The 24,932-nt window shown below is 39.2% G+C and overlaps 1 protein-coding gene across 6 annotated transcripts in view; it reads left to right on the top strand.

Moving 5' to 3' along the window:
- The first annotated feature begins 3,533 nt into the window (after positions 1 to 3,533).
- The window catches only part of LOC139640908 (ATP-dependent RNA helicase DDX3X-like), a 36,352-nt gene continuing 14,953 nt past the window's right edge, over positions 3,534 to 24,932 (top strand). For 2 of the 6 annotated variants that reach the window (XM_071515104.1, XM_071515107.1), the window contains exons 1-13: positions 3,534 to 3,823; positions 7,049 to 7,097; positions 7,456 to 7,503; positions 7,605 to 7,619; positions 9,440 to 9,542; positions 12,134 to 12,247; positions 13,035 to 13,134; positions 16,617 to 16,752; positions 16,962 to 17,047; positions 18,713 to 18,811; positions 19,291 to 19,451; positions 20,321 to 20,465; positions 20,880 to 21,024. In XM_071515104.1, coding sequence (XP_071371205.1) covers positions 3,779 to 3,823; positions 7,049 to 7,097; positions 7,456 to 7,503; positions 7,605 to 7,619; positions 9,440 to 9,542; positions 12,134 to 12,247; positions 13,035 to 13,134; positions 16,617 to 16,752; positions 16,962 to 17,047; positions 18,713 to 18,811; positions 19,291 to 19,451; positions 20,321 to 20,465; positions 20,880 to 21,024 — 1,246 coding nt within the window. In that variant the 5' untranslated portion in view covers positions 3,534 to 3,778. Of the gene's footprint in view, positions 3,824 to 7,048; positions 7,101 to 7,455; positions 7,504 to 7,604; positions 7,620 to 7,894; positions 7,955 to 8,532; positions 8,749 to 9,412; positions 9,543 to 12,133; positions 12,248 to 13,034; positions 13,135 to 16,616; positions 16,753 to 16,961; positions 17,060 to 18,712; positions 18,812 to 19,290; positions 19,452 to 20,320; positions 20,466 to 20,879; positions 21,025 to 23,169; positions 23,221 to 24,932 lie in introns of all 6 variants that reach the window. The other 4 variants (XM_071515100.1, XM_071515101.1, XM_071515102.1 and 1 more) reach the window with 4 other exon arrangements.

The raw sequence follows: 24,932 nt of genomic DNA, 5'->3' as shown, positions 1-24,932 counted from the left end.
TAGCAGCACTAGAAGTAGTAGTAGCAGTAGTAGCAGTAGCAATAGGAGTAGTAGTAGATTACATTTAGATCACATATTGGTAGTCAGTTTACTTTTTCTCTTTAAAACTGTTTAAATTTTGTTTTTCACATCAATTATGCAGTCAGAGTAACACATAGTAATATTCAAGTAGACTAAATGTTTATATTCTGAGTAAATTACAACATATTCACTACAATCATACACAAAACATCTATGTGACAAAACTTGCTGGAGGATTGGAGGAACAAATACAGTACAATTTACAACAGCAGCATGAAATCCGATCACTGAACTGATGAAGAACCAAACTATAGCTCATTTTATTCCACCCTGTTAGTGATAGGGGGAATTGCATTAGACCTAACTACATAGAAATGAACAGTTAGACCACTTGATGTCACTATTGTTGTCTATATCAGTTACATCAGGTTATCTCTGTAGTTGTAGTGGGTGTGGGAGACAAACTACAAATTAATCCTAAAACTTTGTACTAGATTATATACCTCTTTGTTGACATTTGGTGATGTTAATTTAGCTAGGTTTGTTGTCTTTTCTCAGATGCACCATCACCAAAATCAAATCAACTGATCCTTGGGCCAAGGACTGTCTGTCCACCAGATTTCAACCAAATCCATTTGTTACTTTTTGAGATATCTTACTAAAAACAAACCCACAGACACGGGTGAAAACAACCTCCTTCCAACCTCGTTGGCGGAGGTAACAAAAATCTTCTTAGCCTGGGCTCCATGGGATGCAGTCTAATCAAGTGTTATTAGTCTGTCAGGACTGTGCCAGAGTTTGGTTTATTAGATTAGAGCTTTAGACCTGGGACTCCATCCCGTAAAAGCTCTTTGGACTATTCAGACTGAGGGTCAGCCTTTCACCCAATAGCCATGTGTTTATTCAGCTCATTCTCACCACTGTCAGGAATGTCCAAGCAGGGTTAAAAGGACAAATGGAGTTTCTGGATCCAAGGCTGAAAATGTTACCAGCGCCTTATCAGCTAGTAGCGTATATCGCAACCTGGGAAATATTAACACTTGAATGGATTATGATGGAGATGGTTAAGAAACAGAGCCAAATGACTTAAAGGAACACAGCAATTTTTTTGGTAGATTGTCCCATTGGTCAACTTAGCTTTTAAGTGCCAAGAACATGAACACCAAAATCATCCAAGTGTCCCTGGTAGATCATTGGCTCCAGTGCTCCATGCTAACACTTTAATATACACTAATACCACATTCATATCATATGGGAAGAAACGTTCAGAATAAGTTGACATCTCGTTGCTACAACTTGAAAGCGTTCATGTGTTTAACTTGTTGGAACACAAGTTCACATTCAAAATATTTTATTTTAATCAACCATAAACGAAGTGCATTACTCACTTTTTTGTAAGTAGACGTTATTGTATTACTGTGAAAATATGGAATTTAAGGTAAATCCCATATGACATGAATGCGACATATGGCTATGTCTCATTCAGAAGTTATTGGAGTGTTGGACTTTATTACTTATGTCATGTTATGTCAATTACAGGCCATCGTAAGCTGTGCCAGAGACCTGTCAATGTTGTTGCAATTCCTACTGCTTGCCAATAGAGGGCAATAACAGTCATAGATTACCTAATGCCTCTTTACTGCAGGAATCCAGCTAATTACATAAGGTTCACAAACTTCCCTCACAACTGTACATACATACATACATAAACAATGTGTAGGAACCTTTACAAATGAGACCTCCTTGCAATTAAGATATTAGTTCCCATGACTAACCTTTTTGTCAGCTGGCTTCAATACTTTGCAATTTCAAAATTACCAGCCAATTTGATCTCTCAGCAACCAAGGAAGTATCATTGGCTGGTTGGTTGTGTTCATGTCAAGCTCTTCTTCCATTGTAAGTCAGCTGACACAGATGACCATATAGTGATGGTTCTGGGAAACCTGTGGGGAAACCTGTGGGGAAACATGCTCCCTGCCACAAAAAAATGTCCCCTGAAATCCAGATACTGACATGAATGCTAAAATATCCTGATAGGTTCTTATAGTGTGTCTATGGTGCTCAATAATGAGTTTATAGTGACCTTATCATACTTTATGGTATTTTTGTATCGGCTATGGTATCACTATAATATCCCAATAAGGAGTTATATAGGGATGTTTGGGATGATATTTGTAATGTATCCTATTAAAATGTATTATAGCATTACTGTAACTTAAATACCATAACTCAATGATATAGGCTATAAAGGCCTATATTGACATGGTGTTATTCCTCATTCTCAGGGTTGGGGGAGAAAAGGAATAACACATAGGCTACTTGGATTCCAGTAATGTGATGGGATATAGGAAACTGGTCCCAGTACTCACATAGCATATTAGTTGTTAGTTTACTCAGAAGCATCTTTGAAGTGAAAAATCCTAAAAGGGTTTTTTTTAATTTTAAAATCCAAAATGCAAATCACGTTACACAACTTCAAATTTTCTTTGTAAAGGATCATCGTGTTCAAATTACAATCTGCCAAGTGGGATAAATTAGCTGTTTAAGATAAAAAAAAAAAAAGAAATAAAACAAAATAAAAAAATCAATGCTGTTCCTTTGGAGTTATCCACTGGATTACATTGACCTTCAAATTACAATTTATGTAATCAATAAACGATAACAGATTACACTGAGGAAGGATCATTCTCTTATTTTTACTGTTTTACTCATGGAGGTTTTTACTGTAGATCGTTTTACTGGCAAGTGTTGATATCGCGATAAACCAAAGTCTCGCGGTGTCTGGACTAATGACCGTGCAGATGCGTCAAGTTAGCTAGCGTTAGCCAGAGGAAGAGCGGAAGTAATATAATTGAGTCGCATTCAAAATGCAACTCAATGTATTGGGGTGTACAGAAGAACAAAAATCGTACAAAAATAATACGGAATTCTCTCATTAAATACTAAGTGAAACGCAAACCCTCTAAAAAGAGTATATGACAATATATGGTACTTCCTAATGTAAGGCTGCCTTAAATGTGGCTAAACGTAAGGTTTAAAATTACATTTTACTTAGCACAAAAAACTTGAAAGATTCTAAAAGAAGTCAATTTTAGCCAATGTAAGTGGCATATTTGTCCTTAAAGGCTATAGAATGGACCCTCCATAGCCTGGCAGATTTATGTCAGCCATTATACACCACCATGTAGAGTCCATTATTTATGAAGCTTTATGAACAAATGTGCCACATGGGCTACAATGTACATCCTTCCAAGTTCTCTGGTAAAGTGCTTGTGTGTTTTTGAGTTTTGAAATTCTGACATAGCTGCAGCATTTTAGTGGAGGCGTATTGTGATTGCCTGATGTGGCTAACACCAGTAACATATGCTGTAATGGACAAAAAAAACAACAACCGCAAACGTTGAATCACGTTCGGGTTTTATTTTGTCCTAACCGGAAGTTCTCTATTTCATTCTGGCTGACTTGACAGGTAAATGACAGCGCTCCCCACAGCTCCAGCTGTAGAGCGAAACGACATCAGCTGAGTTTGGATGGGGTACCATCGTAGCTAAAATATACAGTAATTTATCATCAAGAAAACTCGACATTAGCATTTTACAAAGTTACGCATTGCTATTCGGTCGTTGGAATTGTTGTCATCTAACGAAGAGAAACGGGACAGAGGATAGAAGCAGTGGAGAAGTAACGTTACATCAAACCCGGCAAACAAAGAGGTCCTTTTCTCAACGACAACATTTTTCCTCCATATTCAATAGTTATGAGTCATGTGGCCGTCGAAAATGTCCACGGTCTAGAGCAGCAGGTAAGACTCGTGAATTTAACCTGTATTACAGTGTCAACTGATGAAAAGTGTTCATTAACTGTCGTGGACAGGCAGATAGCTTGCAGACTAGCTTAGCCCAGAACGCTAACGAGATGCTATCGTGCTAGCTAGCGTTGGGTGCGCTTGTTAGTACAATCCGGATATGACCAAACGGGACTAGTGAGGGCGGAACGAACAGTGAAGTGAAAACCCTTTGGGCCCGTGGCTGCAGACGTAAACACAAAATAATGCACACATGACAAAGGACACACGTAGAAGAAAATAGCAGTTTGCCTCATGTTCTGTTTATGTCCCGCAGCATGAGATAGTAACGCTAAGTCCTGATACGTTCCCTTGTATGTACAGATATATTGCCAAATTCCGTTTAGAAATTTGACAAATTAATGCTACTTTGCTTATGGGCAAATGTACACACCTGGGAAAACATGATTGACGACCTTTTACAAATCATTGGGGTCCACTCTTAAAGTTGGCCATGCATCCAATACAGTAAACAACATTTATTTCAGCAAAATGTCAACTTTTATAATTAGTCGCCAGTCTTATTTTGACAATCTTCTTCCACGAAAATACACAGTGAAAGGCAATGGCGAGCCAATTGTAAAAGTTGAAATTGTATGTAAAGAAGTGCTACTTTGTGGAGTATGTGTGCCAACGGTTCCTAACGATTTAGAAAAACTCTTGAGTCATATTTAATGACTTAAGATACGTACTTTTGCCGAAAATCAAGACCGTATTAGATTGCCAGATTATTGAATGGAGTTTGGCGTGACGTTCTCTATACCAGAGAGAACAGTGTATCGGTGCTATCCACTGTGGCACACAGACCTTATACTGGCACAGATTCGGGTCATTGTTAATGCTATGAACCGTATGAGCAGAGACTGTGGACCATCTGGCTGTAAGTTGAGAGGCCAAACGGTAAATAGCGCCCAACTGGTCCCGTCGGCCCACCCGCTAGAAATATAAAACGCACCCTTTAGCTATCAGCTGCATCTCTCACTGCGTTTGTTGTGCAGTCTGATCAAATAATAAAATGGAGGTATGCGGTGCTGGAACTCGCGGGACACATAAACAAAGCAGGGTTTGATAGTTACTGGCTGTCGGATAGTATGCAACATCAACATATGTCATACTGATAGCTATCTAGCGCGGCTGCCTCTCGCTTAAAAAAAAAATTCTTCTGCGTCACCAGTAAGGTAAGTTAAGCCAACTAGCTGCTGTGTGGCTGGTCAGAGTTGTTTGATACCAGAGGAATAGCAAAAAAGGCTTTAATTGCTTAATAAATACACATTTGAAAGGTCTCATCCCTCAAATAGGATTTGAGGATGGCATCCACCTTCTTTGCACTAATTATGCGTCCCCCTTCTCAACTTGAGCTCCAAGTTAAAGCTGCTCAAGGCAAAATTTTTATGCAGAAATCAATCTGTCATATCGGCTTGAACCACTAACTGGGGCTGCAGCTGAGAAGAGCGTCCCGTCCCCCCTGTATATTCATCCCATTTTCCTATATGTAATTCTGACTCTTCAGAAGTGTCTCCTCCCACTCTCTGTCCAGAGAAAGCTGGACTCGCAGGACATTAGATGTTTTGTCTCTCCCGTCCCTTTGGAATCCTTTGGCAGAAAGCACCACAGACCACATGGGGCTGTGGCAGTGTACTGACCTCACTTTTACAGGATTTCTGGGTATTGAAGTTCAAACAGTTTTCAACTAGTAAACATTAAATCTGGACAATTCAGCCACTGTCTTATAAGTAAAGCATTCGCATTGGTCATCATGATGGAGAGACAGACAAAAGATATGCAGTTAACACGTGCTGGCTGTAGTTTTGGCTAGGTCTCAAACCTGGCTCCTATCCTGTAAGAAGCAGCACTCTGAAACCTCAAACACATTGTAAGACTGATAGTTGCATTATTTGTTTGCACGTAAACGTAGCCAGTGTATAGTTGTTCAGCAAATTTCCACCATGATAAACCTAGCTCCTGCTAGGTTGCCAGGTTAGTTTGAAACCGACAGTAAAGTTATCATCCTCCCAAGCTGAACGGTCAATTAGATCAGTGGTTCTCAACGTGGGGTCCGGGGACCACCAGGGGTCCTTGAGGGGGTTCCAGGGGGTCCCCAGCAAATTGATGAATTGTTAAACTTCACCATTATTTCATTTACAAGACGTTAACACAATTAGAGAATGTAGAAGAATGACTGTTCTGATCATAGTTTCTCTGTTATCTCTCTACCTACAATACAGATAGTCATGGGATTCTGGACAAAATCATATCTAACAAAACAAATATTCTCAGATTTAGGTCCAAGAGACAAAATCCCATCAAATGGGGGTCCGTGGCCCTAATGTGGACTAAATTGGGGGTCCCTGATATGAAAACGGTTGAGAATCACTGAATTAAATCATTCCTCATATGAAGGATTGTGGGAGTTTTAATGAATATTGAGCTAAGGTTAGGGCTGGGCGATATGGTTGAAATCAGTATCATGATAATCATAAAGACCTTTCTCGATATCAATATATATCACGATATGGTTCATGTATGCAAAATCACGTTAAATAATCAAATTAATTTTCATCTCATTGAACCGAATGGTGGTGTGGTGTCAAACAAAACTGAAATTTTCAAATAATATTCCTACCATACCTCATTTTTATCAGAGTTTTTAAGTAAAATTTGCTTGTCATCATCAATTTAGACAGCAGAAATGTATCATGATATTAAAATATCTTCATATCATCACGATATGATTCCACTGAAAGACGATAAATGATAATATTGAATTATCGCCCAGCCCTAGCTACGGTTGTGTGAAGATCCATAGCTAATGTCTAATAATCAAACTTTTACTTTGTTCGTTAATTGTATACAAGTAAAATATCAGCACAATACAAAAGATAGGTATATAAACGGACTGTTCAGAGTACGATGGAAGTTAGATGGAAGAAAAGGAATTTGGGCATTAACCATTGAAGCTTTAGGTGTCAGACTTTTTGAATCTTTTTTGAATTTTTTTTTCCTGTGCAATATTAACCAGAACTCTGCTGAGCGAAGTTGTATTTGTTGTGTGGTAACATCAGCTTCCTGATTGTTCTGTCAGGAGGCGGTGGGAGCTGTTGGGCCCTCGCTTTTTCAATGACAGAAAACCTGCTGAAAACCAGAATGTCTTTTTCCTGACCGTCTGCGTCTCTGTTTCCCCAGCTTGCTGTCCTAGACTTGCACTCAGGGGACGTACAAGGCGGAGGCACTGGTAGTAAGTAGTCTAATATCAAGTGTCATTTATAGGCTATTCTTTGAATGGAATTGTGTGAGGTATTTTTTGCACGTTATGAAGGTTTATTTTTTTATTTTATTGTGATGCAACCTCAAAATTACATGGTATGAGGTGGCTACGACATGGAGAACCCATGATGTTGTTGACCAATTGGGATAGTCTACCCGTAGTATGTGGCGTCTTTCACAACAAATCAGAAAAAGGCTTGTTTTGCCAACTTGATTTTTGATTTTGAAATTGGTCATAAATCCAATGTCTGAAACCTGCAGATAGTCTGCAATGTAAAGGAAAATATTGAACATATGGTAGACTCAGACTCTGTCACTCTCTGCAGGGCGATACATTCCTCCACATTTACGGAACAAAGAGTCTTCCAAAAATGGTGAGTAGGATCAAGTTAGAAAAAAAATGTCTGCATTAATGAGGGAGACCACACCTCAACACAGGGAGGCACTGCTTGGCTAAATAGTGAAAACAACTAAGCTTATGATCAGATAGGTGCCAGTTTTAAGCCGCAGGAAGGGAAAGTCTGGGTGGGGGAAGTGAATGACAGATGGTTCCCCTCCCTCAGCAAATATTGTCAAAGTGCCCTTGAGCAAGGCACTTACTCAATGGCCCACAGTTTTAGACTGGTTGAACTGCACAGCTCCCAGGTGTGTGTGTGTGTGTGTGTGTATGGACCGTCACTACAAATGGATGGATAAACTAACGTGCTGCTGAGGTTGCTTCACTTTGATCTAGAAAGTGAATGTTTTGTCTTTTCTTTCTTTCAGGAGGAAATGCGTTTACTGCCGGTCGGCCGGGTGGCTACACTATGGCTCCCGGAGCCAACTGTAAGTTCCCCCCCGGACTGTTCACCAAACCATTTAGTTTTCGACACTGCCACCAATGGCAAATGACCAGCAGCAGCTAAAACTGAAGTATACAGGGTTCCCAGTGGCCTTGAAAATCCTTGATAGTGTGTAAAATATAGAAAAATAAAATAAGTCCCTTTTGGAAATGAATGGATGGAAAGTACTTGTTTATTCCCATTAAAATATAGTTCCCAAATTCTTCAATATACCTCAGCCACAAATTGTTTTGTACAATATTTTTATGTTAGGCTTATGTTTCTGTTTCAACAGTAAAGGTCTTAAATAGCACTGTGTGCTTGATTATGTCATCAACTGTCATTTTATTTCTTTAATTAGAAATTAGAAAGTGAGTTTTAAAACCAGAAATCTCAGCAGCTGGCCAAGTAATCATTGAGTCACTGGAATCGATTTCTTAGCTTTTCTTTATTATTTTAAATGTATGCTTTATGAATCAGTAGCCAGCTAAGTATCATTAGCTAACTAGGTGAGAAAGTGTGTACTGGGATATCGGTATCACTTTAATTCCTCATCGTTACTTGTCCTCTCCTCCTTTGCAGATGGCGTCAGCGGCTGGGACGGCGCGCGCAACAACTTCGTTAACGGCTACCACGACAACCGGATGAACGGTGGCAACTCGTTCAGCCGCGGCCCTCCTCGCATGGAACGGGGTCGAGGGGTTGGCGGAGGAGGCGGTTACCGTGGCAACAGGGGCGGGGCCTACAACCCCATCAACCCGATGCAGCCGATGGGCTTTGGTGTTTACGAGAATAAAGGTGGGTTCCAGCACGACCACATCCAAACTTAGAGGGGAAATCAATTGTGAACCAGAATCTATGTTATTCCCACTTGCTTGATTAACATGAATGCGTTTCCCAAAACTAGAAACATTATTTATTTATGTATTTGTTTGTTTGTTTGTTTGTTTGTTTGTTTATTTTAACTTGAAAGTTTCATAAAAAGTTATTTTTCAGTACAGAAATTAAACAATGAGAAATACCTTTACAAACATAGACGAACAAAATAAAATGGAAATAATTTTACAGCAAAAGACTCATCTAGGCATTAAATAAATAAATCAAATAAAAGATTCATTATTGAGAATTAAAAAGGTTATAATGGTTTACAGTAGCTTTTTTTTAATTACAGTGTAATGAGATGAATTCCAAGTGAAACAAGAAAGTTTGGTATAGCATTTAAAAACCTACATTTATGTTTTGTACATTCATGTAGAATTTATGATGCAAGTATCAAATTTGGAATACATTCAAAAGGTTTTACTTTACAGTCAACAGTGCCCTTGTTCTTTTGTAATTGAGCAGCATGAACGTAAAGGAACCAAATGCAGAAATGCAACAAAGTAAACTTTTTGGTTCAGACCACAGAAGACCAACTGTAGGTGTGATTGCACCCTGAGTGTTTAATGCATATGTGTAAAAGGGTCTTTGTCATCTATTCTACTGTCAGACACAGGAGGTTGGAACACAGCCAAGGACGCCTATAGCAGCTTTGGCAACAACCGAGGGAAGTCAGCATTCTTCAATGACAGAGGCAACGCCAACAGAGGGAGGTAAGGAGATTATACACATAGACCAACTGACTGAAGACGCTTCTAAACTGGAATACTGCCGTCATAGGAGCTGCTCTGTCTTTCTTTTTCTTTCTCCTTAGTTCTGTTTTTATGATCCCCACATACTAGAACCTGGTCAAAGCAGCAGTTTGTAAGTTTTCTAGGATTTTTGTATAGACATGGTATCTCTGAAATTGTTGCCAGCTACTTTATCGTCTTCTGGTTAAGCTGAGGCACCACAGCTGACAGTTTAACAGAATGATATACTACCATGTAAATGAGTACCATAGAAAACATCAGGCTATACTGTCATAAATCTACAGCAACTATTTAGAATAATCATTTCTCTTTATGTTTATTTACGGTGTAGGCTGTGTATTGTGAATGTAATAATTATTCTGCTCAAATATTTAGGCTACATTATCATTAAAACTGCTGAGACAGGAACATTGTTATTTCCATGATTAGTTAAGCATAGTGGTTCAGTATTAATAATCATAGTTACTGGGATCACTATGATCATTAATCAGATTGCATCAATTACAGATTTTACACAATTTAAGTAGCAATAATGCTGTAAAGAGCACATTTTCTGCAATAGTCCTAAATAGTATGCTGTGCTTCCAGTGTGTAGTAACACCAATTACATTATAGTGACAGCCAAATAGACACCTAAAATCCTGTTTTTAGCTCATATTCCACGTAAAAAATAAAAACAGACAACTGTAATCTCACTACCATATTTGCTTCAGGTGATGCCTGTAGTGTCAGAAACTGTGACATTGCTGTTTGAGTCTCATGGTCTCTGATGCATTGACTATGGCCGTTTCCTGAAGCATGTTGCTTAATGTCACATATATATATATACACCCTACGCTCCACTTTGCCCTTCACCTTGTATTCATTCTCTCCCACACTGTCGAGCTTTTCATTTTGGCCTCACATTCACAGTGATATTTTTTTTTTCCGATTTGTTGCGGTTTTGAGGAGGGCTTGAAGAAAAGGAAGAGGCCCCCTTTTTAAATTACCGTCCGACTCCCGCCGCCCTCCCGCTCACGACTCTGTAACCCGGCAACAGCCAATGCAGACAAGCAACACCCTCAGACAGAGTGAGCAAGCACACCGAGGAGAGAGAGAGAGCTGCCTGCCCGGCTCTAGCTTTTCCTGTAGTCACGTTTCAGAATGAAACCGCTTTCATCATTGTTCATGATTAGGGCTGGGCAATATATCAATATTATATCGATATCGTGATATGAGACTAGATATCGTCTTAGATTTTGGATATCGTAATATCGTGATATGGCATAAGTGTCTTTTCCTGGTTTTAAAGGCTGCATTACAGTAAAGTGATGTCATTTTCTGAACTTACCAGACTGTTCTAGCTGTTCTATTATTTGCCTTTACCCACTTAGTCATTATATCCACATTACTGATGATTATTTATCAAAAATCTCATTGTGTAAATATTTTGTGAAAGCACCAATAGTCATCCCTACAGTATTGTCGCGATATCGATATCGAGGTATTTGGTCAAGAATATTGTGATATTTGATTTTGTCCATATCGCCCAGCCCTACTTACAACTGAACATTTAGCCCACTTCTAGAAAATACCGAGATATATATCGTGTATCGCCAGTCAGCCTAAAAATACCCGAGATATGATTTTTGGTCCATATCGCCCAGCCCTATTCATGATTGCATTATTCTCACTTTCATCACTCAAGTAGGAAAATATGGAACAAATTGCGTTCCGTAATCCCTCATTAAGAAATGCAACATCTTTGTTAAGGGAAGATTGTGTATTATACGGGACAGAAGTGCTTTTTTTTTATGCTGTCCTAATGACATCCCTGTTAATCGTAAAAGAAATGTGTTGTGCCGATCCAGTATTCAGTATTGGTATCAGGCTGATAAAACACTGGACTGCATATCAGAAAAAGAGGACGTCATTATCTGAATCCGATCCTTCCATGCTCCATGATTCAACACACACAATACACAGTACACACAATATTTTAATAGACTGTTAAAACTGAACTAATTTAACTGAACATTAAACTGGAGTTCAAAAAAAGTAGTAGTGTGACATTCAGGCCTGTAGTTGGCAATGTATTTCTTCCACTTAACCATAGAGACAGGAGTCTTAGTTCCCCAGCATGGTGTTGAATAGTTGGAGATGGATAAGAATGACCACAAGGAGAGTGCATCCATACAAATGGTCCAGAGTAATTCTGGTTTAATAAATCTGATTTTCAATTAAAGTCCAGTATCGTTGTCAGTATTATCGTATCAGCTTTCATCTGTTATCACTGTTTTCCCTTTCTATATATATATATATATATATATTTTTTTTACTGTATTATTATTTTTTGTAATGTGTGTTGTTATTGTTGTGCAGGGGTTGGGTGGAGTGGTAGGATGGGTGGGGTATTGTGAAAAATGGTGACCTCTAAACCTGGCATTGTGTCTGTTGTTTGCCTATGCTTTTCACCAATAAAAACTATTCTAAAAAAAAAAAAAAAAAAACAGTCCAGTATCAGTGCATCTCTAGAAATGAGTGTTTCAGTGGTGTTTCTGTGTTGTGCTCAGGTACGAGCGCGGTGGATTCGGCGGAGGAGGAGGAGGAAACAGCCGCTGGGTGGAGGAGTCCAGAGATGACGAAGACTGGTCAAAACCAACGCCACCTAACGAACGCCTGGAACAGTGAGTCTGGCCATGAAACTTTTGGAACATCCTGGAATTTTGAGAGGTGGATCCTAGACAGGGAAAGTTGATTTATTACATTATAATTCATAGGCTTCATTGGAGGACGTACACACTAAACAAGAGGCCAAACATGCAGACTAAACATGCAGGCATAGCAAAACGGAACACATTTTTCTATAAATGAAAACGGGTGTCCAACAGCTGAGGCTTATAGCAACTTGAAAAATAAAATCCCATCTCCCAACGACAGACAATGCACTTGTGGCTTCTGGTGCTGTTGCTCCTATTGTCTATTTGGCTATGATTGACCAGCTCACACTGTGGGATTTCAGGACTTGTCCAGATTCGTGTTGCAAAAATCAGGCATGTTTGAAATAATGGTGATTGTCCCAAGTAAGAGATTCAATTCCTGAATCCTCCCGCAACTAAAGACTATCTGTTTGACTGCCACAAAGTAGCACCGACTCTATGGAAAATCTGCATCTGGAAAATCACTCATGACTTGAAAATCATGTCTATACTGGGTCTAAATGTTCAGTGTCCCCCCAGTCCTCACTGCTGATAAAAGAAAGCCTAAAACAGCGAGTGAACCCTACAGAACCGAGACACAAATATTGTTTATGGAAATGTCATACTAAATTTCGATTTTTGCGTTGGTGTAGAAATGCTGTCAGGCTTGTAAAAGAATGTAATATCATTACATATTATTAGTTATGTTTTTTCCGATCATTGCTGTAGACCGAGTAACACTTTTCTATCTTTCTCCCCCTTTGTTCCTCCACAGTGAGTTGTTCTCCGGCAGCAACACAGGGATTAACTTTGAGAAATACGATGACATTCCTGTTGAAGCCACAGGACAGAACAGCCCTCACCACATTGAGAGTGTAAGTTACTGTTGTTACTACTACCATTCCCTGTCACTTACAACACAGTACCAATGGCTCTACCCCTGACAGTCCATCCATTTTTAAATGCATCTCCAGAGACGTATTCTTGAATCCGTATGAGTTATCTACTGTTGTGACCGTCATTCCACCAGTCATGATTATAATATATGCTTGGATATAGTTTCAGAAAACAGAATTCAGACATCCCTCCATTAGGGCTGCACGATTCTGGATAAAATGAGAATCTTGATATTTCTTGCTTAGAATTGAGATCACATTTCTCTCTCACGATTCTTAAGCAAAACAATTGTTAATATAAAATTTACTGCACTCTTTTGCCTGACAACAAAAAATATGATAATGACTGTATTGGGACTGTCTTATCAACTTTGCGGGTCAAATGGGCTACACACATAATGTAATTATAGACAGAATTTAATTAATGGTATAAACTTCTCCAATCCAGCTGGTTGGGTTAGGGCACAGTGCAGCATTAAGTAGCCTACAGCCTTAGTTATGCTTTGTCTTTGGGGAATTACCTTGCTTCCTGAATCTTTTTTTCGGGTTCCGGATCAGTTTCGGGTTGTTGTTTTATGAAAATGGGCGGGTTCGGATACATGCGTGGGATCGGACGGTCGCGGGTTGAAAAAAAAACCTGACCGGCGCATCACGAATGTAAACAGTAACCTGCTACAAACGTTAACGGTAGGTAGCATCATTGCCTTGTGGTATTTAAGTAACGTTAGTGGAATTAATTGATAACCGTGTGACAACGCATTGAATTGAATTGAGCTCAACACACGCGCTGTCGGCCTGTCAAAGATATGCGCTTGTTTTTTAACAGACAAAATAGCTTAATTCAAATGCTTGATGAATCCAACACTTACCAGACAAAAATCAACTTACATCCAGTGGTGGAAAGTAACAAAGTACATTTACTCAATACTGTACTTCAGTACAATTTTGAGATACTTGTACTTTACTTGACTATTTCCATTTGATGCTACTTTATACTTCCACTCCACTACATTTCAGAGGGAAATATTGTACTTTCTACTCCACTACATTTATTTGACAGCTTCAGTTACTTTTCAGATGGAGATTTGACACAATGGATAATATAACAAGCTTTTAAAATACAACACATTGTTAAAGATGAAACCAGTGGTTTCCAACCTTTTTGGCTTTTGACGTCTTACAAAAAGCAGTGTGTAGTCGGGTCACATTTCAGATGTCTATGAGTTGTTAACAGCTCCACCAAATAGTGATTTTTTCCCTCTAAACCTCACATGGTTTCATTTCAATAAATGTTCAAATGATCCAATATTTCAGCAAAAATCAAAGATTAGAGAAAAAGTCCAAAAACTGAAAACCGATTTGTGTATCAGAACTTTGTTTTTTCTTCTTTCCTCTCCCATTAATCATCTCACGACCCCTCAGGTTTATGTGGTGACCCTTTGGAGGGGCCTGACCCCTAGGTTGGGAACCACTGGACTAAACTAGCTAACTGTATATAAAGTAGTTCAAACTAGCTCCACCTCCAGCAGCTACAACAGTAACATGCTGCTTACACACTGATGCTTCAGTATTAATAATCTAATGATGTCATATATAATACAATATCAGTCAGAGGGACCAAACCACTACTTTTACTTAAGTAGGATTTTTCATGCAGGACTTTTACTTGTAATGGAGTATTTTTACATTGCTGTATTGGTACTTTTACTTAAGTAAAGGATCAGAGTACTTCTTCCACCACTGCTTACATCTCTCTATCTTCTCTTATTTAGAACACAACCTTTGAACAAGTGTTCAACCGTGTGTGTCTACTGTTCTCCATCATGTCTCTCTCTGGAGTTGTTTTCCTTCCTGCCGGTTTCTGCCCGCTCTGCATGTGCGCATTTCGTCACGTGGTGTAAGGCAGTGTTGTCACTTGTTAGGAGCGCTTGGTTTGATGCAACGGATGTCCCTAATGAACATGCGGCAGAATCGTTGTCATTTAGGAATGAGATCGCATAGAGGTATGAATCGGGATCGCGATTTTAATTCGATTAATCGTGCAGCCCTACCCTCCATTACCCCTTAACTGCTAGTAACTCCTGTGTCTTTCTAAACAAACTCAAAACTCAAGCAGAAATCATTGGCTAAGGTTTTGCTGTGTACAACACACCTGGGCCCTCATTTATGAAACGAACGTACGACAGAAAACTGGGCGTACGGTCATTTCCACGCAAAGCTCGGCATTTTATCAATTTGGACGTGAGCGGAGGCTACGATCAAATCTCACGTCAAGTCTCAACTCCTGTAGCAAGTTTACGAGTCAGCGTGGACTTGCGGTGCAGCAAAGTAAATCTGGCTGAGTCGGAGAATTATTATTAGACCATATATTCTGACTGGCATCTAAGCATATGCAGCCACATATGCATCACTTAAAAATATGTAGCCTATGGCAAAATATTCTATTTTGTAAAGGCCTACATCGACTATGTGTCATACAGCCTATCCCTAACATAAATAGGTATTTTCATATTGTTTGCAATTAACGGTGTTAACAGTTTTCTGGTGATTAATTAAGATTAATTTCTCTTTCATTTTGAGATATCCTACTTGTTTGAGGTCTGACCATTTTTTCTTCACCTAAATGTAAAGAATTGCGATACAAGCTTTATATTAGGCTACTATTATATATATATATAGGCTATACATATCACGGATGTATAAATTAAATATTCAAACCTCAGCTGGAGTTCGATTGTTGACCGCAGCAGTGATTTCTTTCCATGCTGCATTTTTCCGACTTCCTTTGATGACTTTTCAGGCTGCCAAATAGAACTAATTGGTTCAATTGGACTTGGGACGTTAGAGTTTCTATTTGGAGGTCGGAGAAGTTTCTCTTCTTGGACGTATTACGCCTCTCCATGTGGTAAACTCTGGGGGCGAGGCCTCTAAACCGAGAATATTTAGGGGCGTGATATTTAAATGACGATTGTTTTCAGCCTCCACATTTATCAACGCCCGATCATTCTTACGCTGTGATTGGCGAGATACGAACGTTTCATGAATCTCACGTGAACCCTGTCGTAAGATGATTTCTGCGCTCGGATCTGCGCCGGTTTCTACGTTAGATTGATAAATGAGGGCCATGCTGTTTTAGATTAATTGTAGATGTGCTTTTGCGTTTTAACCATGTTTCAGCTTATTAAAGTGAGGTGTGTGGTAAGCACAAGCCTGTATGGAAACATTGAATAGATTGTCTGACAGCAAACAGCAGGTGCACTGACAGGCAAAACATAATGAGAAATAATCTACATGACAGCAGTATGCTCTGCTAAAGCCCCGGCCTGTAATGGCTATAAGGAGCCATTCCAACTTCAAGAATCTGTGGGAATATACATGAAATTTAGTCACAAATCTCATCCATTGTCACTGTGCAGTGGTCCCTGTGTTTATTATTGTGTGTGTATGTGTATGTTGTGTAGTTCCAAGACGTGGAGATGGGTGAGATCGTCATGGGTAACATTGCTCTGAGTCGCTACACCAGACCAACCCCTGTCCAGAAATATGCCATTCCTATTATCAAGTCCAAGAGGGACTTAATGGCCTGCGCACAGACAGGTAGGACAGACACACACACACACACACACACACACACACACACACACACACACTTAACCTTTCCTGAAATAGAAAATAGTATTGTATCGAGCCGCTGAGTTGAACTTCGCCATTTTGCAGTTGATTGCTAGATTCCACATGTAATGCTGTGAAAAGCCCACTGTACTGTATGTATGTGAAAGTTGATGAGGTTGACTGTGTGTCTCCAGGTTCTGGGAAGACGGCAGCGTTCCTGTTGCCAATTCTCAGCCAGATCTACACCGATGGACCAGGAGAAGCCCTGGCTGCAGCTAAAGCCTCTGGACAGGTAAAACAAAGAGACAGGCCTTTAGATTTCCCAGTCTAAGCTAAAATGTCAAAATCAAGCATAACTAGGAGTAAAACAGCATTGATCAATAGATGAAATTTAAATGAAATCAGTTGATGGAAATTAAAAAACGGTGATACTAGTTAGGCCTGGACGATAATTCAATATTATCGTTTATCGTCTTTCAGTGGGATTATGTGATTTTGGGATATCGAGACGCACAATTCTGGTGTCTGAACTGATGAGAACAAGCTCATTTTATTTAGAAACTCAGACAAAATGAAGTATGGTAGGAATATTATGTGAAAATTTCAGTTTAGTTTGACACCAGACATTACCATTCGGTTCAATATGATGAACATTCATTTGATTATTTAACGTGATTTCGCTTATGTGAGCCATATTGTCATATATATCGATATCGAAAAAAATCCTTATGATTATCGTGATATTGATTTCAACCATATCGTCCAGCCCTAATACTAGTGCAGTATGGTGCACTACAAGCAAATTATAATCCCATTGGAAGCAGAGATAAACATTTCTCACAGTAAAATCAGCAGACACCAGAAAATGACATTCAGTGTAATATCATGTCATTAACTATAGTTGCCATCTAAAGTATTCAACCCTCCGACATTTTTTAGTATATCATGCTTATAATAATTATCATGCACTCATGATTAGAATGCGCTTATGATGTCTTAGGTCTAGATCACACATGGTGCATTTTGAAGGCTGAGCAATGTGAGGTGCCCTGCCTGTTTGAAGCCTACAGCTGTTGTTTATTGTGTTGACTAGTGTCAATGTGAGTTAGTTAAAAATAATTGTGAACAATAAAAATCCATGATAAAAAGTTACCAGAAATTTCGAGTGTAGCTCTAATTCGCCTCCAGTCCTGCTGTTTTCTGTTTAGAGTCGTAACGCTCTTTACAAGAGTCTCCAGAGTAGGGCTGGGCGATATGGACCAAAAATCATATCTCGGTATTTTTAGGCTGACTGGCGATACACGATATATATCTCGGTATTTTCTACGATGTGGGCTAAATGTTCAGTTGTAAGGTGGGCTGGGCAACATGGACAAAATCAAATATCACAATATTTTTGACTAAACACCTCGATATCGATATTGCGACAATATTGTAGATGACTATTGGTGCTTTCACAAAATATTTACACAATGAGATTTTTGATAAATAATCATCAGTAATGTGGATATAATGACTAAGTGGGTAAAGGCAAATAATAGAACAGCTAGAACAGTCTGGTAAGTTCAGAAAATGACATCACTTTACTGTAATGCAGCCTTTAAAACCAGGAAAAGACACTTATGCCATATCACGATATTACGATATCCAAAATCTAAGACGATATCTAGTCTCATATCACAATATCGATATAATATTGATATATTGCCCAGCCCTACTCCAGAGTAGCCCCGCCTCTCCGTTGATCCCATTGGACAGTAGAGGAAATAAAACAATAGTGATATAGGGCACCTTTGTGCTCTGCCATGAGTTTAACTTTTTTCAACTTGCAGCTGGTGATAATCCACCTTTGGATTTGTTTATGTAGTGATTTATTCAATTGAAAACATCCCCTGTTATTATACTTCATCCATAGCCATTCTGCTGTGTTGTGACTGTGTTGCAGGAGAATGGGAAGTACGGACGTCGCAAGCAGTACCCAATCTCTCTGGTGCTGGCTCCGACCAGAGAACTGGCCCTGCAGATATATGACGAGGCCAGGAAGGTACACACACACACACACACACACACACACACACACACACACACACACACACACACACACACACACACACACACACACACACACACACACACACACAAGACAGATAATACTAGACCAGACTGGGCTTGACCAGACGGACAGGGTGGATTAGAGGAATTGCTGATCAACATAAAATATTGTCTGTCTCTCTCTTTCTTTTCCTCTTGGGCTTTTATACTGATACTAGTTAAACAATATTTCATGCCTAAATCAATACAGTGACAAAAATGAAAAAAAAGTAGACACTATGAAGGAATGATTAACAAAATATATGTGCAAAAAGGGATTCAACTTTCTCTTCTAATTATGTCTAATTCATAAAAATGATTGTACATGAAATTTAATGTTATTGATAAAGTAAAAAAAAAAAAGAAAATGAATGAGTGTAAGAAGAAAACCCTGGAAAATCCATGACATTCTCTTTACCTGTGTCTTGCTAGTTTTCCTATCGGTCCAGAGTGCGTCCCTGTGTTGTCTATGGAGGCGCAGACATCGGCCAGCAGATCAGAGATCTGGAGCGAGGCTGCCATCTACTGGTGGCCACACCGGGAAGACTGGTGGACATGATGGAGCGAGGCAAAATCGGACTGGACTACTGCACGTAAGAGATGGAGGGAGAGATAGATGATAGATAATTGGGACCGGACTACTGCGGGTGATGGATTATGGGAGGAGGATAGATCAATAGACATTATTGTTTGTTTCGCTAAAATCTGCTCTTGTCTACCTTGGGTTTTTCGCTATGCTCGTCCTCCTTTTTGTTCACCACTGATTTTGCTGATAATGTCTAGGGTTGCAAAATTCCGGGAATTTTCAAAGTTGGAAACTTTCCATGGGAATTAACGGGAATTTATGGGAATTAACGGGAATTTATGGGAATAAACGGGAATAAACCAGGAATTTACTAAATTGAAGGAATGCTCTTAATAGGGAACTTAAATATAGTTGGGGAAAATATATTTTAGCATAATCCTGACTAAAACAACCAGATATCATGCAAGTACAGTTGAATATCTATGCTATTCCTCAATCACATGCACACATAGCACACTGCTTACTGCAGGGCTATTGAGACCACGCCCCCTACATGCAACTCAACATTCATGTTTTTGTTCTTCAATGAAAGAATTGATTGTTCAATAAAATATTTAACACTTGATAAAGTTCTACTTACAAATAAATCTGTTTTAATTGTATTATTTTGGATGGATGTCTGCTTATAACAAAACAAATATTTATGCTTGGATATGATACCTTTCCATTAAATTACCCTCAATTCCCAGTTAATTCCCATAAATTCCCATTAATTCCCATAAATTCCCATAAATTCCCATAATTCCCATGGAAAGTTTCCAATTTGGAATATTTCCAAAATTCCCCAGCTTAACTTCCCATGGAAATTTACCGGAAATCTTCCACCCCTTTGCAGCCCTAATAATGTCATCCATGTCCATGTCATCTTCACTCTAGCTACCTGGTCCTGGACGAGGCAGATCGTATGTTGGACATGGGGTTTGAACCACAGATCAGACGCATCGTGGAGCAGGACACCATGCCGCCTAAAGGCATCCGACAAACCATGATGTTCAGCGCTACCTTCCCTAAAGAGATCCAGGTACACTTCGCTATGACACTTTGGTAGGGATGGGATGATATGCGATACACGATATCACGATACAATTCAATATGCAATAAGGGGGTTCACGATTCAAAACAACTAGTATGCTTATATATCCCTACAGTGTTTCCCATACATGGGCTTTACTTGAGCGACAGTAAACTGGCACAGTTATGTCAAACTTAGCATCTGATTGATGCCTAGTCAAGTGTGTAAATTTGTTGTGTTCTGCGGTATTTTAATACTGAATGGCAAAGCTTAAAGATAAAAAGAAAACGTGCTCTTCTGTAAAACAATGGGGGCTAGAAGTACTCGTTTCAGGATTTTATAGGATCTGAATGTGAAGTGAAATGTTTTCGAACCCAGCGCCAGCAAATCAAGTAATAAACGCCTCCTCTGCTCCCTCTCCAGATCCTGGCCAGGGATTTCCTGGAGGAGTACATCTTCCTGGCCGTGGGCAGAGTGGGCTCCACCTCCGAAAACATCACGCAGAAAGTGGTGTGGGTGGAGGAGAGCGATAAGAGGTCTTTCCTCCTGGACCTGCTCAGTGCTACAGGTGAGACACACACCTAAACACACACTACTAACTCACTAGAACCTCTAGATATGTACTGCACTGCAGGTGAGAGACACATACAGTATAAAATACAACCTCACTCAATGGAATTTCTACATCTATGTAGAGCTACTGCTGAGACACACACAGCGGTTGTTTTTTTCCCCCTATCCCTTCGCTACACACACATCCTCATCCTCACTGCGGTTGGCACAGTGCTAAAAAAGTAAATAGTCTAGAGATACAAGACTGAGAAAGCAGGAACACAACTGCATCTTTTCCACTGTGTTACAGCTGCTTGGGTTCAATGCATGCTTGACCACAGCCTCTGCATTTTCTCTAACATGCTATAGCTAAAATTCTCCTTCTGAGTTCTTTTATGTGTGTCAGTGTGGGTTTGTGAGTTGGATGGTGGATGGTTATGAGTTTGTGTACTTTACTTTGAGATGAGCCCTCTTCGCACAGGACAAATATCATGTGGGGACGCCCAGTGATTTGTAATAATTGTAAGAGATTGTCAGTGAATTTAATCCTGTGTGAATCTGTCATATCTGTAATTTGTAATGTCCAAATTCCATCTGAAATTGCCCATTGTGTTTTTGTGCAGAGAGAGGTCCCCTGATAATATTAATCCAGTGCGAATTGAGCGTTCTAATTTCAGCCCAAATTAGTTTTCGGCACACACCGGCTCTTTCTTCTTCTAGATGCATGGTTTCCATCTTACTGTCAAGAAAAATGGAGGCAGTAGTTGAATCTATAGAGGAAGGTTTTGGATGCATTTTTTCTTCAAGTTTTGCTTTGCTAAATTAGTACATGACAAATTGTAAGATCTTCAACTCGTACGATTGTGTCCGGGGCAACGGCAATTTTAGTGAATTTCATTATCCCGTTCAAATGTGTTTCACAAAATGCAGAGGTTGGGGGGTTAATTCATTAATTACATGAGATCCCCATATAATACTATTCCTCCATAAATAGGGCTTTAGACTAAATATAAACCAAGCTAAATTAGGACATTGCTCAGCTGTCAAAACTGAATTCAAATCCATGTGTTTACCGACTTTAAAATGTAGCAAAGTATACGTGAGCTCCAACCATGTTTTACTAGAAACTGTTAAATGGCAGATTTTTCAGTGTTGTATGTGTACCGTCATGTTTCCTGGTAAAAGGCGAAGTTTCATGACATGTTATGTGTCACTAATGACTACGGTGTTATTTTAGTTGGGATGAACAGGGATGGTATCCCCCCGTAGAAACTCACTAGACACTACCATCATTTACCCTTCAGCCTACAGTGAACCTGTGATCGGTGACAATTAAAATGTCCATTATGTGGGAAGGAAAAGGTCTTAATTTTTGGAAAATGTAATTAGAGGACCTCATAGGGGTTCATGAGAAATGGATGCATGTCATTGTGAAATTTCATGATGGTCTCTCAAACAAGGCAGGAGATAACAGGGGATCCGCAGGACCTCAAAAACTCAGAAAAAGTCTCTAAATTCTCTTAATTTAAGTCCTTAAAGTATTAAAATGCAAAAATGGAGAGAACATGCAAGCTCCACATAGGGAGACACTGGGACCACCTTCCACTGTGCCGCTACTAGATGAATATGTAACGGGGTTAATGTATGTCAGTGTATGTCGGACATGTTAAGTGAGAAATGGGCTGGATTTTGGCAGATTTTTGTTTCTTTATTTTGGTTTTTAAAATGGTCTTAAATTTAAATTCCACGCAACATTAAAAAGATTTTAAAAGTCTTCATTTTGGCTTCTTAGTAAAGCCAATAGTTAACAAGGCTTGAGCAAGGAAAATGTGTCAAATATTTATTAGAGCAAAGTTTTCCTGGCCAAGTATAGGAACTCAGGAAAGCAATTAAGAAGTTAAAATATTTGCCACATCCATCCCTACTTGTAGTCTCAAGTTAGGTGTGCTGTTCCTTCAGTTTCCTAAGTCACATTAAGAACCCTTTGTAACATGACACAGTGGGATTAGGTCAGAAAAATGACTTGTTTGTGCTGGTTAAGAGTTTCCTCTTAAGAAGGGAAAGCCCTGTTCTATCAGGAACATTTTTATTTCCAAGTGGTTTTCTGCTGGTGCTTCGTTGTGGTTTACATGTTGGTGGTTTGATGTGGTTTTATCCCAAGTGATCCCCAGCGAGGTACAGGACAATACAGGAGACAACATAGAGAAACCTGGTAAGCTCTTTACCCAAGATTTTTTTTTTCTATCATTCCATACTTACTTTTGCTTGCCATGAATATTTTTCCTCTCTGGATGTAGAAGCCTTTGTTTAGCCTGTTGTTTTAGGTTCTCTATACCATTTCATATTTGAGTCAAGTTTGCTTGGCTTAAATCGATCATGCCTGTTTCAGTTGTGGATTCTTTTTTTTTTTTTTTACCCTTTTCTTTTTTCTTGGTTCGAGATGGTTTAGTTGAGTTTTGTGTGTTGTGTTGGGCATCTTCATTTGTGTCTCTGTGATGTCTTCATGTCAGAACCAGAGCCTCAATGGAGAGAGTATGGTCAGGTTATGTCTGCCATGATGCTACTACTTCTCTTCTCTAACAAGACTTTGGCTATAAATATGGACCCGCGCACTCCGCTAACACCACCAGTTAGCAATAACAATGTCTATGGAGCAGGACTGTGGAGGAAAACCACTATGACCAAACTCTTTTTATCAGTGGCTCTGGTCACAGTGCTTAAAAGAAAACACTGTGTTGATGCTGTTAGTTTTTTTGTTCTGGTGGTTATTTGTTGCCTGTACTGCCTGCTGCCTGCTGCACTCTTCTGTTCCCAGCAAAAATCTGTTGGAATGTGGTCTAAACAATTTGAACTACTTGAGAGTTGAGTTGCATCTCATCTTGATTTATCTCATTCATCTCGTCAGAAGCTAAAACCACTTCAACAAGTGGACACGTCACTTGCAAGAAGGACTGTAAAAATATGCTCAGCTAGTAGGGCTGTGCAAAAAAATCGATACAGCTGAGTATTGCAATATTTTTTTCCATGATACTATATCGATTTTCCAGCCCCTCGTATCGATACATTAAAAAAGATTATTCATGTTTTAAACGGATTTAAAATGTCCTTAAATTTCCCTCAAATCCCTTTGAATTAAATAGTTTTGACTCAATTTGTCCGCTGAGTTATCAATATAATGTGATGTACATATTAGACTACCCAGGTGGTACACAGCAAGTTGTATTTTCAGCTCTATTTTTAAATTTTCAGTAAATTATGTAGAGTGGAATGAAGCTAAAGGAGGGCTGCTTTGCTTACCAAGTTTTTAAAAAAGTGCTCATTGGAGTCAAGGTTTAGATATCAATAGATAGAGAAGGGAATACAGCTCATCTCTAGTGGCTGGGATGGCTGATCCTCCAAAAAAATTCCAAGGCACACTTCTTTGCTGAAAAAGTTAAAAAGCCTTTATTGTATGGGCTACGCCAACACGTTTCAGCTGTACAGTCTTCATCAGGGCATATAGAGCCAAGTAGAAGGGCTTGCTTATATAGAGCTACCTAGTGATAACAAAATTGGCACCAGGTGTGGCTCAATCAGCAGCAGAAAAGTGGGTGGATATTCACTGACACTCATCTGTTAAAATGTATAAAGCAAATAAAGCAAATAGAGCTGCAGTTCACAAAAAACATCTCACAACCATTATTCAAAATATCTGAAAAATCCTTAGGAAAAATTCCATCTAAACTGGAGAAAATTCTTTATTATTAAATTACGTAGAGTATTGCAATGTATCACAATATGTATCGTATCACAGTGTATCGTGATTCGTATCGTGAGGTCCTTGCCAATACCTAGCCTTATCAGCTAGTGATATGAGTTAAAGATCAAGGATTTACCATACAAGATTGTCACAATATTGGAAATTAAGAACTGAAAATAAATTGG

Source organism: Centroberyx affinis, unplaced genomic scaffold (genome assembly GCF_046629955.1).
Source record: "Centroberyx affinis isolate AG114_WGS23_722 - 3 ecotype Tasmania unplaced genomic scaffold, CSIRO-AGI_Caff_v1 ptg000309l_1, whole genome shotgun sequence".
NCBI lineage: Eukaryota > Metazoa > Chordata > Actinopteri > Beryciformes > Berycidae > Centroberyx > Centroberyx affinis.
This window is presented reverse-complemented; position numbering and strand designations above follow the sequence as displayed.